The sequence below is a fragment of the Puntigrus tetrazona genome, chromosome 18, assembly GCF_018831695.1.
Source record: "Puntigrus tetrazona isolate hp1 chromosome 18, ASM1883169v1, whole genome shotgun sequence".
NCBI lineage: Eukaryota > Metazoa > Chordata > Actinopteri > Cypriniformes > Cyprinidae > Puntigrus > Puntigrus tetrazona.
In genome coordinates, this window is record NC_056716.1 from 26167811 (window position 1) to 26181131 (window position 13321).

General features: G+C 41.3%; 1 protein-coding gene across 1 annotated transcript; it reads right to left on the reverse strand.

Annotated features, from left to right (window-relative positions):
* Positions 1 to 53: 53 nt before the first annotated feature.
* Positions 54 to 3787, reverse strand: LOC122323110. The gene is made up of 4 exons (XM_043216765.1): positions 3732 to 3787; positions 3427 to 3634; positions 2164 to 2200; positions 54 to 790 (listed from the first exon to the last, which is right to left on the reverse strand). The coding sequence occupies exons 2-4, from the start codon at positions 3469 to 3471 to the stop codon at positions 258 to 260; spliced, it is 615 nt and encodes a 204-aa protein (XP_043072700.1). The 5' UTR covers positions 3472 to 3634; positions 3732 to 3787; the 3' UTR covers positions 54 to 257.
* Between the last annotated feature and the right edge of the window lie 9534 nt (positions 3788 to 13321).

The following is a 13321-nucleotide window of genomic DNA, read 5'->3' on the forward strand; positions in this document are numbered from 1 at the left end:
GGGCAGAGACTGGACGGCGGAGCGCAGGGGCCCATCTGCGTCTCGCGTTTTAGAGAGGAACGGACGGCTTTGAGAGTACGAACCGAAAGAAATCTCCCCGTCCGTGTGGCATCTTTTGTGCCTGGAGGATTTGTGTTCCTTTTTTCTGTAATGCTCGCTGTCTGTGCGTCTGAACCTTGCGGGAGCCTCCAAAGAATCGGTGACCTTCTGGTAGCGGGTGACTCTACCCCCGCGACCCTTATTGTAGAAGACCTTCCTCAGCTTGAGGACCATGGTGGAGGCCCTTTGGACAAGCTCTGAGATTCTGCTGAGCTGGATCTGCGGCTCTGAAAAGACATCAATGACGTGCTTTCCGTCTCTTCATCGGTGCTATCAGAGGAGAAGTCATCCGAGGTCAAAGGTCGCCCCCAGGCAGAGTTCTCAGGCTCTTCTTCGATCTTTACCTCCACATGTGGTCCACTGTCAGTGGAAGTCACAGGAGACACTTCCCATTCATCTCTGTCTAAGGAACTGACGACGCTCCACCTCGCCGGTTCCTCTGTGAGCTCATCCTCTTGTGACGATGAACTGGTCTCCTCTAAAAACGTCCTCTTGGAGGAAATCTTTACTCTGCCTTTCTTTTTCTTTCTCTGGAGGCAAAATTGTTTTTCCAGCTTGTCCACACATGTGGTTTCCGGTGTGAGAGGTCTGGAGGACTCGAGGTAGAATTCCTCAGCGCCATTCACACAGCCGGCTGATTCATCTGAGCTGTCCGTGCTCTCGCTCTTGAACGCTAAGCTGGTTTCTACTCCTGTAAAAAGAAAAGAACAGGAATTTAGTATCAGCATTTCTTGACTGACAAGTATAAAGCTAGATTATAATTAAAGAACAATTAATTAACCAGGCTTAGAATGGATTAGCATTGACTAAAGCAGAATATTGCTAGTTTACGATAAAAGTTATTATTTAGTCAGCGTCAAGTTACTTTCTTCACATATACATTCCATAATTATATATTATCTTTAAATATTCCAATATTGTTCTAAATATCTTTTAGGTTCCACAGAAGCAATACAATCATGCAGGTTTGGAAAACTTTAAGGTGCGTAAATGACAGAATTAGAATTTCTGGGTAAACTATCCCTTGAAGGCTCATTAGCATATTTACAGATTGCATAGAATGATCATTTTTTCAGCTTTATTTATACAAATCACTCAAAATAGAATTCCTTAAACAATGGAATCAGCTTCATGAGGAAAGATTTTCAGAAAAAAAAATAAATATAAAATTCAAACCACTTTCATGGAACATAGCTTTTTTTTAAGTTGTTTGGTTTAATTGTTTGGTTTTTTTTGAGCTCAACAAAAAAGGGCAGCCAGGTATATTTTGTTTCATATTACAGGCTGAAATTATTAAATGAAATGTAATTTTATTCTGAGATAATATTGGATTAAGAAATTTTAGCTGCTGCCTGAATTTTGAAAATGTTACAGTGTAAATTGTTGATTTAAAACAAAAAAAGCATTTAAAGACCCAGTTTTCATTATGAACACAACCTTATGATACCTGATGATATCATTTGACTGGTAACATGATGGGGACAATACAATCAATACAATGTGATCAAACTGGTTTTCTAATAATAGAAAAAATATTACTTAACAATGACAAGAAAAACAATAGGCCATTTGGTGAAACATAATACGCGACAGAATATTTTTCCAATGTGTCAGAAATTATTTAAAAAAGGCTAAAGGTGATAGAACAGAAACAAAAAAAAGTGTGTCTTAAGAAAAAACAAAAAAAACCAAACTGCTGCACTATTAACTATGTGCGAGTTAATGTTCAAAAGAGGTAAAACTAATTGAGTGCCGTAACTGATGACAGACAGCTGTCTAAATCTGGAGGACCGTAAATGGCACTGCAGGTGAGAAATGCAACGCCACTGCATATGGCAACTCCTTCCAACCTCCAAAAGCACATTAACTTCCTTCCTTGAAACTGAAATATATCCTAAAGCATATCACTGTTCCGTTCCAGACAATATCTGATCAGAAACACACCTGCAACAAAACTGCACCAACAAGGAACTATAAGCAGCTCAAAAATGTATAAAGCCCTCTCTAAACAAAACTATTTGTGATTGGAGAAGGAGTTCTGGGGACAAGGTAATAAGAAGGTACCTGGGCATTTTTTGGACACCATCTGTAGCAGTGGAATCTGCAAAAACAAATGTGTATCAAATCAAAAAAGTATGACAAAAGTATGATTAAAAAAACAAAAAAAACAAAAACAAAAACAAAACATGAACATTAGGACTACAGGTATGCACCATGTACGGTTGATTTTAATATAAAAATAATTAATGTAAACATACAATATTAAAATAATTCAAATAACTGGCTGTTCAAAACCAAATAGGCTTTTTATATCAAATAATATGAAATTTATATAACTTTTAGCATTTACAGTATATGCTAAGCATACACATCACTGGGATTTAAACCGTAATATTAGTGATTAGAATATTTAAATATTTTATATCTAAAGAACAAGATCTTAGCCAGAATGTTGTACAAAATCCATGTTGTACTATCATCCAAAAGGCACAACAGAAACGTGGAACTGAAAATTAAGTTTATTAAAATGATAACAAAGTTTCAGTATGCACATTCATCCTTCTAACTACTACAAATGTTATTATAGTATTTAACCCCAAATTAACCTCCATCAAGTAATGTTTTCATGAAAATGGAAAATAATATGCTTGTAAAATGTTATCTGTTCTTGTAGAAAGAAACCGGTTACCAAAAAATGGAACCACAAGTCTGATAATTATGAGTGTTTTCTTGAAATGAAAATTCCACAGTAATGTTTTAAGCAACAAAGATAAAAGCTCCATCATCACCACAGCACCAGTCAGATCCAAAACTGAGCAATGATCTAATTAAAGAATTGTATTAGGGGTGCCAAAATGTTTTTTAAGCATGCAACAATAATATATGTAAATATTAATTCACATAATATTTAATGTTATGGCCAACAAATGATACATGGTTGATATACCATTCTGTACTATTGCCTATATTTAAACTGTACTTAAAAAAACCTAAAAACAATTATTTTAAAAGCTACAGGAAAATTTAGCACAACAGTATAATTTACAATGTTAAAAATAGTATTAATTTTGAGATTTCCTAAAGAGCGTGATTAACTGTTAATGTAGGTTATTGATATAATCTAAATATGAAACAGGACCTATTTCTAATTTAGTATCATATGGACTAATACCTTAAAAAAAATAAAAAATAAAAATAAATCACTGATATCAACCATTAATGGATACAATGCAAATATCTTGTGGATGCTGTAGAAGTTTTTTTTTCCACAACAATTCAACACTTTTTGATTACTATGCTAATAAAGATCAGTCATTCAGCACTCACCAAGGAACTTGCAGACACTGGCATGATAGAGAAGGTTAAGGACATCAGGGTATATATCTGGCAGATGTTTAAGGGACAGAAGTCTCCGTAGTTTGGAAGAGAAGGCCTTTCTGTGGAGCTGAGTCAGCTGCCTCTCCTCTGTGAGGGTGGTGGGCCTGAGCTCAACCCGATGCTCCTGCAGGACCTGGTCTATGAATGCACCTTGAACCTGAGAAAACAGCACCTCTTTGACCACCAACATGGGAATGAACACACTTTGAGCCCTCATGACATGAGGAAAGGGACATTCTCGGCTTTCAACATACTTTTGAAGTTGGAAGACCACCTTTTTAAGAGCCACTTCCATCTCATCACCTTTCAGCCATACCTCCTCATTTTGAGCCCAAGAGACAAGACACCTTCTGATCTTTGCCTGAGTCACGAAGGTCCAGTCTGCATAACCAGTCCCTGAGGTCCTGACATGGGGTTTGATTAACGCAGCAGTATATGAGTCTACAGAGAGACTGATGAAGCTCCATAAACTGGTGACGAGCATGTTTGCTGCTACTTATAATTGGCTTGGTCTCTAGTGGAGACTGAGGAACCTCAACAGGTTGGGTTACTGGAGCTTTCAGAACCTCAGGGATGACTATTTTAAAGTTGGCCAATTTGAGGCAATGAGGTGGGATTTTAGTGAGGGAGAATTTAGTCAGCACTGGAGGTGTTGCGGGCAACGTAGAAAATGGAATGTAGTCCATATTGTCTTTCACAGCAATCTCAGTCTTGCATGTGGCTAAAGATTCAGATTTTTCTACCAAGAAAGGATTGCTTTCTTCTTCAAAGTCACTCTTTACTATAACATGACAAGGAAGAGAGTCAGATGTATTCATGTCTGGCTCCCCTTGCTCCTCTTTGACCTCAGAACTGTCCTCCTGATGATTCATCTCCTCAGCAATGCTCACTTTCATTTCCGACTGACAAGCCGGTTCATCTGTATCCAATTTTTCTTTTTTGATCTTTACAGTCTCTGGCATTTCAACTGGAATGTCACTGTTAGCTGGTGACATCTGGGTGTCTTGTTTCAAGCTGAGGTCACTTTCACCTGAATTTGGTTCTGCATCACAGTTTTGAATTTCCGCTCTTGTTTAAGCAGTGTCGCCTCAGGCTGTGGCTTGGGACTTTTGAATTCCCTAGTGAAGACAACATGCCTGTAGCTTCGAAATATATTTTATAAGGAGCCAAGCTAAAAACTTTATTAATAACTGGCATGGGTGGGGAGGATGGTGACTGAGGCTCATTATCTGACAATACATGGGTTGTGTCAGTTTTTGCTTTTTACTGACCATGTCCGTTTCAAGTTCCTCTCTGGGCCTTTTAGCTAATACATCTTTGTCAGCTGGATCTGAAACACAATGCCTTATCTTAAGTACATCTTCACAGGAGTTTGTGGGAAATTCTTTGGAACTGTCTACAATAAAGCTAGTTTCAGACATCTCTGAGTGTTCAAGGTTAGTGGTGTTACTGAGACGTCTGTAGTGGGCCGGAAAAGGATGGAAAGCCCCAGTGGTTCCAGGCTGTTTGCAAAGCTCCCGAGGGGAGTCAGGTGTCTGCACCCTTCGTATGGAGAAATCAAGTGGTCGCTCTGATTGATGGACTGGGAAAGGTGGGTGTGGCTTATTATGCATTGGTGCTTGGTTACTATTAAAATGCATCCTATACGAATTATAAGTAGGATATTTTGGAATTATAGGATGGTGTGGGGGTACAACAGAACAGGATGGTGACATCAAGTCAGCTCGAGGGGAATGGAACTGACCCATGTGATGATGCTGAGCATGCTCATCTGTAATAACATTAGGATTCGCTTGGTAAGCCTCGTGGTGACTCTGAGGGTAATAGACAGTGGGACATGGAGGCATTGATGTGTATTTGGATATGCGAGGATGGTCCTGATATATTTTCGAAGGAACTCCATGGTGTGCCAATGTCCTTGGGTCATAAGTGTGGGGAAGACCCTTGTATATTTGTGGGGGAACTGGGGCACGTTGGCAGTACTCTGGTGTGGAACCAATAAACTGATGTGCAGTGTTGTAAGAATAGCTCGGTTGCATTAAAGAAAGTGACCTTCTTGTCTCATTTGATCTAATACCATGGTAACTCTCAGTCTTTCCATCTTTTATTCCCTCCGCGCCGTGCTCTAACTGCAAAACCCTTTGTTGCGCCAATGCCTCCTGGCCCTTTTTATGCAGGTAAGCCAAGCGACTGAAATGAGCAGCCCATTCGTCATCATAAATGCGAGGGGACATCCTTTGTGGTCCATGTTCCACACCGTAGTGCCCTGCAGTGCATCCACGCTCAGTACAGCAGGGGCTATGCCCATATATCGGTTTTGGAATAGCCAACCCAACACAGCTTTCTGCATCTGATCCTCCAGTGTGACTCTTGGGAACTGCCACTGGAGAGATGACTCCAGCCGCCCTGGGACTGTGCTGTCTGGGACTGCTAGCATAATAGGCCAACCTTTGCTTGGCTGCCAACTCTTGCGGTACAGCACAGCGCGTCCACCACCAGCATCCACAGGAAGGAGACTTTATCAGGCCTGTAAATGGTTGGAACTGGAATTGAACCCTCGGTGGCTGATGAGTGGATCCCTGGGCTCGGCCCATTTCTAATGCAGGTTTTTGAAGGACCCCATGGAGAAGGAAAGTCAAGTGCATCTTGTCCACCAAGAGAGTATGGGTAGTACGCTCTGCTGATTGGCAGAGCTTTGTCATGGGAATATTGTGGAAGACTGTCAGCTTTAGGGAGCCCTGTGGGGACTACAGAGCCCATTGCACCTTCCATATTACTTTGAATTAGAGGGTCGATGCAGCTCCGTCCCTGCTTACTGTTCATCTTGGACTGCCGACTCTGGCTTGACCCAGCTAAATCATAGCTATAGAAGAAAGTAAGAACAACAGTTCAGTTTTAGAGTTTATATGTTAAAAAAATAAGAGTTATCAATGCTCTACAGTCATCTGAATAAAATTTTATGCAAACAGTCACAGCCACACTTCATCTATGTGGTTTATCTATTTAGCAATGTGGTTGTCAAAAGTCGCCTGACTTTACAGTTCTTTATTCTATTTCCACAAGTATCATGTGACAGGTTGCTTTAAACATTAGGGAGACATATGTGAGCAGTAACCACAACAAGAAAAAGCTGTCACTTTTCTGCTTCACAAGTCAATTAGGTGTGAATATGTACAAATGTTCTGTCATATGCATTTTGAATTCATTTAGGACAGAAGAAAATATTTAGAGAGATAATATTATATACACACTCATATGTTTTAATCTTTCTGCTTCACAAGTCAATTAGGTGTGAATATGTACAAATGTTCTGTCATATGCATTTTGAATTCATTTAGGACAGAAGAAAATATTTAGAGAGATAATATTATATACACACTCATATGTTTTGATCTTTCTTCGATCAAAAACCCTTACTGGACTTTTACTACTATACACCATTTTAAAGGTGTTCACCTAGAGGAAAGGTGTAAACATCCCCTCTGGTGACGTTCCCTAATGAGAAAAGAGAGCATAATGATGCTCACAGGAGGGCAACACTAGGCTTGACAGTGGCAGTGAAGGTGGATTTAAGCGGTTTATCAGTGGTGGAGACAGCCAGTCCCCAGATGAGTCTACCCAGAGGTATAAAAGTGATGAAACAACCCCCAACATCTTTCAGCATACTGTGGCTGCGTGTCAAAACCTAGTGACCTGCCTTCCTAGTCAGCAGCATCAATAGTCGCATGGAACATTTGGAACGCGCCCAAATATGCTGCACGTGCCTATGATGCCATTGCAACACAAAAGCGTCATGTCTGTTAAAACCCGAAACCTAACAGTTATCAAATGTTATCAAAAGTACGCATCAACATTATACAGCGCGACGCACACATCATCGTAAACTGAGGACAATTCTCTATTGTGCGCGCGAAGCGAACATGCAAATTCGCTAATGCAAATCTGCGTTAAGAAAAAAAAAAACACATTTGGGGGACGTTTTGAGTATTTTGGTTAACTTCCGTCAACATTAACCTTAATATGTTTATCACACCTCTTTACACTGGGCTGAAACCAACGCCACAAAGAGCACGAGATATCGTAACTCAACATACATTTGAATAAACCGTGTAAAGAAAAAATATGTAGTACACAGCTGTAGCTGAAACGTAACATACTTTAAACCCGTGCCAAATACAGTTGTCAGCTTTCTTCTCTGTATTGACCATGTTAGTATCTCATCTCTTCGTCGATCTTAGACAACGCGTTTACGATCTAATCATCCTTCCAGAAAACTTTCGTTTATGCGGGAACACTCACCTCGCGCGCTGAGTATCCTATCCGACCGCACCAATCCATGACAACCGAAACACCACCAAAGCATAACCCAAACAATCTGGACGCGGATGAAGTATCGTAGCAGAGAGTAGATAGAAGCATGTTTTAACGCCTCTGCTTATTTTCCGAAAGGTTACTTCAGTCAAAGTATGTCGGTAGCAGCACGTCTAGCCAATGGGTGGACGACAATGAAACGGGGGCGGGGCATCAACGCACAGGCGGCAGCAGTTAAACGAAGCGAGAGAGATAGGCTGCATTTTTTACATGAACGTGAAACATTTTAACTTAAATGAACGCTTTAATGAACGCTCACGGCATAGTATAGTATATTTTTTACAGCCTGGAAACAGTATGAAGGAAATCAGGAAACTGGTCTCATTTAGGCTTCGGGCCTCTATGATTTATAGCCTACTGCATGTTTCACTTCAGCAGCTTTACTGCACCAGTCACAGTAGTACAGTGATTTAAGTGAAGCACCCAAGTGCGCATTGGTAATACAGACTGAAAAGAGATTTGGAAGTGTGTTTTGTTAGATGATCTGCATGAATCTGTTTTGTTGCATTAACCAATAAAGACTGACATGGCATTGAGACAAGATTCATTTGAAAAATAAGGGTTTTCTTCTAAACAAACCATTGTATATTTAGTACAATTGTAAGCCGAGCATAAATGTTCGTTTTTTTCTGATTCGTTATATATTTTGCCATGGTTACACTTGCACTGAGTAAAAGAAGCAGTTTTAGACAATCTTTTACAGAAAGTTAGGTAATGCCCCAAAAATGTCTGTGAAAAAAAATCTTACATTTTACATTATATTCTTATTTAAATCTGCATTTTAATTCAGTATAGATCGTGTGATCAGCAAAACAAATTGAGTGAAAAATTTGACAAAAAAATAGCTTTTTTTTTTTTTTTTTAATGCCTTGGCGTACATTGTCACACAACTCAGCTCAACCTGATGGCAAAAACCTCTCACTGTCTGTAAACAGAATACAAAAATATTTACAGAATTTAAAATACCAAATCTATCTTCCCATTTTAAATAATTATTTAAAAAAAGTGTCTGATGAAGTAAAGTGAAAATGTCTGATTAGCGTAGGCTATATATATATATTTTTTTGCTACACTGGGAAATACTGTAAATGTGCTGTAGATTGATTACTATTTAGTGATTTATAGTCACTTCAGTGGTATAAATTAACAGTGGTTTTAACAGGAAACTGTACTAATTAAAAAAAAAAGTTGTTAGTACTATCAGCAGCGCCTTAACAGCCATGAGCTACAAACATATCCTGTAGGCCTATATGTGGTTTGTTATGCTTAAAAAAACCATTCACCAATATCTGTGTGGAAATATCACTAACTGTCAGTTTTTGAGCTAGTAAAACCTTGCCTTGGTTGTTCAGCTGAAAAAGAAAATGTACTTAGACAAACTGGACTCCTTTGTCAAGCTTCTTCAACCATTATGTCACTCATGGAGGAGTCAAAGTACCAGTCAGTACTTGACATAGAAACTGACCATCACGTTTTGTCGCCTGTTCTTCTTTGCAAAATAACATCAAAAAGTTCCAGAAATTATAACTTTATTTCGACACTTATTTTTACAATGAACACTTTTTAATATCAGATGCAGAAACTGAGAGTTTGTGTGACAAAAGACTTTATATGTTAAAATATGACAACAAAGCCGCACTGCGTCGAAACATTTAACCATTACGCTGGCAACCCGAGCTTTCACCAAAATAGGGCATATACTTGTATATTTTATATCCGCATGTATGTTGTTTTATATCCTTGTATGTTTTATATCCATATAAAACATTAATAAACATTTAGTAAATAATGGGCTTATAATTTCCTAGTTTGGCTTACACTGACTCTACAACGTTATACATGAGTGATAATAAAAGCACACCACATTAGTATCTATTTAATGTGTGGAATTATAATTATAGCTGATTGATTTATGTAGCCAATTAAAATTAAAATGAAAGATTAAAAGCCAATATTGAAGAAAAAAGAATAATGCAGAGGAATACATTAGAGGCCCGACAGAAGCAGCTCTGTAACTAGCAGGTCTTTGTGTTTTATTTTATAAGTGATTTAAAAACACTTTTGAACGCTGGCATCCTTCCACATTTCTGTGTAGAGGAATGTAACACTTCCCTTTTTATCTATCCTGAGACACAGATGTGTCCAGTCATCCTGCTTATTCTGACAAAATCTTCAGAACAATGGATCACGTTGACCTAAAAAGAATGTAGAACTAAGAAAGATATAAGAAAATGAAACAGGAAATTAGATATCATGATTCTCCCATGACCAGGAATGACACAAGCATGCCTTAAAGGGTAATCTTCAAACTGACACAACCAAAATGTTCAAGAGTCAAACCTTTGTGTAACTAAGTAGCTTACCGCTCATGTTTTCCTTGACAAAGTTACTGAGTTGCAACCAGCCCCATCACCCCCTGTTAGGACTCATAACAGTGCTGATAGGTAGTCCAAACATTGCCGGCGGGAATGATAATACCGTTTTAATGTTTACACTGAAGGGCCCTCGCTTATCAGGAAGTTGGTGCCGCTAAAAAAATGGGAGGTTTATGTTTATCTACAGTCAAACTGATTGGAGTATGAAATGTAATAGTCATTATTATTTTCAATGCACAAAAGTGAAAAAAAAAAGTTTCACATCCACTGTGTAAAAGAACATTTACACAATGGATGAGAACATTCCCACATTATATGGGAAGAGGAATCCAGAAAATGGTGAAACTGCATTGTCACATTAATTTTGTAATACTACTGTTGTTTTGTTCATTGAGCTTTATTTTTTTATATATTGTGGTGGCCCGGAAGTGTAATGGTCCCCCACAAGGCAGCCTGAGCACTTTCAGCACCATGGAGAACCCCACAAGAATGGGGTCACCAGGTGATCAGGCCCAAGGATAGCTCCCACACAGGTGTTCATCCTTGCTTCGCTAATAGGGAGCCTCAGCTGCAGGCTGTTGGGTGCGATCAGGAACCACCACATAAGAGGATGGAGAAGCCTCAGTAGGGTGGGGAAGAACAGACGAGCAGAGTCTGAATGCTGGAACCCCGTAACCACAGAAGTGCAGTGTGGCCGTGAGTAGCCTGGACACCTTCCACTAACTCCCTTTTCTTCTGCATTTCCCTCAGGGAATTGGTGGGCTGCCAGAGACCAGCCCACAAAGAAGGAACAGCTTTAGTTATAGTTTTCTCCCAATCCCTCTCCCTCACCCTGTTACAAAATAAAGAAATTTGAGTTCTGTTCCACCTAAACCTGCCTGCTGTATTTCCTGAGTGGACAACCTGAGCTAATCACACCCATTTGGTGGTCAGGGGCTTACATATGGTGGAGAATGCGGGCATAGAGAGAAGCCCGACTTGTGATTCTTAAAAAAAAAAAAAAAAAAAAAATGGAAGAGGCCCTGACTGCCATTCTGCAGGCCCAAACCACTCTGAATGCAGTTGTCACAGAGCTCTGTCGTAGGACTGAGGCCCAGGGCAGGAGGCCTCAAGATTATCTAACCAAGATGACTGAGGATGATGATGTGGAAACCTACTTTGTCCTCTTCGAGAGAACCGCTCAGCGAGAGAGATGGCCAAGGATGGAGTGGGCAAATTTAATTCTTCCTTTTCTGACCGGAGAGGCACAGAAGGCCTGTCGGGATCTCACAGTCCATGAGGCCGCCAGTTATGAACTGGTCAAGAGAGCGGTCCTTGCCCAATATGGACTTAGCCTACCTGCCAAAGCACAGCAAGTTCATAACTGGGGATACCAGCTTACTCTCCCAGCCCGGGCTCAGGTAACCACATTGGCTCGAATGGTGAGGAGCTGGCTGGAGGAAGGGGATGGGCCATCCACCATAGAGAGGGTAGTGATTGACCGTTGCGTGCGCAGCCTGCCAGCAGATGCCAAGAGGTATGTGGCTCAACGGGGACCGCAAAGTGTAGAGGCGCTCATTGCTCTCCTGGAGAACCACCAGGTGACTGTGAGCTTACTGAGGCATGAGGAGAATAAAGCTGCCTCCTGGAGACCACAACAAGGCAGAGAGCCCCCTAAGAAATCTCGTGAGATAACTCAAGCGAAAGCCCTAAAGACTCAAGGCAAGTGGAAGGATGAGAGGCCACTGCGAAGTCTGGTTACAAAGCAGGGTTTTACATGTAGAAGGGAGGGACACTTGGCCCGGGATTGCCCAGGCAGAGAAGAGCTCAGGCCCACAACAAGCACCACAGACTCTTCAAGACGCCAGTGCCATTTTCTCACCACCTGCTGGGCCCACGAAGGGGCAGCTGGCCCTACATTCCCTGTCAAGATTGGAGGCCAAGACACTGAAGCCCTTGTCGACTCTGGAAGCATGGTGACCCTAGTCCGGCCGGAGTTTGCAGGGTTGGTCTCTGGCAGAGACTGTCAGGCATTTGCCGCCTACGGGACAGCCCGATCTGCAGATGAGAGGAGACCTCCACGACCCCAAAGGCGCCATTCGGCTAGACACAACCCTGCTCAAAACCCTGAAGAGACTACTGATGCAGAATCAACCAGCCCAGAAGAAGTTAGAAGGGAGCATGTTAATTCCAATTCCACTGCCACGGCCTCCGAAGGCCCAGGAGGAGTGCAGGTACGCCAAGAGCTAGACTCCCATGAAGTGTTTTCTGAATTTCCCTCACCAGAGACCTTACGGGGGAAGAACTTGGGACGGTTTGGCACTGCCCAGCTGCAAGATCCTGTACTGACCCAGGCCTGGAAGAATGCGCAAATAGTTGAGGGGCAGCTACAAGAGGGGGTGAGTAGGTTGGTTTATCCACATTTTATGGTAAAAAATGGATTGTTATATAGAGTGGATCAGCGGAGAGGGGAAACGTGTGAACAACTGTTGGTACCCAAAGCATATATCTCCAAGGTGCTGTATTTGGCACACACTCACCTGTTGGGAGGTCACCTGGGCTCAGAGAAGACCTATGAGCGCATCCTCACACGGTTCTATTGGCCGGGCATCAAGAAGGCAGTAGAAGATTATTGTCGCCGCTGTCCAGTCTGTCAACTTCATAGTCCCAAGGTAACCTACCGCAATCCACTTATTCCTCTGCCTATAATTGAAACCCCTTTCAGCAGGATTGCACTTGATATTGTGGGACCCCTGCCAAAGTCCAACAGAGGTCACCGATATCTTCTGGTCATTCTTGATTATGCCACCCGCTTCCCAGAGGCGATACCACTCCGATCGGCCAACTCGAAGGCGGTAGCAAGAGAACTGGTACAGCTCTTTAGCTGGGTGGGGATAGCCGAGGAAATCCTCACAGACCAAGGTTCGTGCTTCATGTCTACCGTGATGAAAGAGACCTGCCGACAATTTAAGGTGAAACAACTGAAAACCTCAATTTTCCACCCCCAGACTGATGGGCTCGTTGAGAGATTTAACAAAACTCTTAAACAAATGCTAAGAAAAGTCATTGACATCGATGGGAAGAATTGGGATCAGTTGTTACCATATGTCTTGTTCTCT

Coding starts and splice junctions, on each gene's coding strand:
- LOC122323110 (XM_043216765.1), bottom strand. CDS start 3,471: ATGTCCTTAACCTTCTCTATCATGCCAGTGTCTGCAAGTTCCTTG. Junction 2,201..3,426: donor CAGTGTCTGCAAGTTCCTTG/GTGAGTGCTGAA, acceptor TTGTTTTTGCAG/ATTCCACTGCTACAGATGGT. Junction 791..2,163: donor GGTGTCCAAAAAATGCCCAG/GTACCTTCTTAT, acceptor TTCTTTTTACAG/GAGTAGAAACCAGCTTAGCG.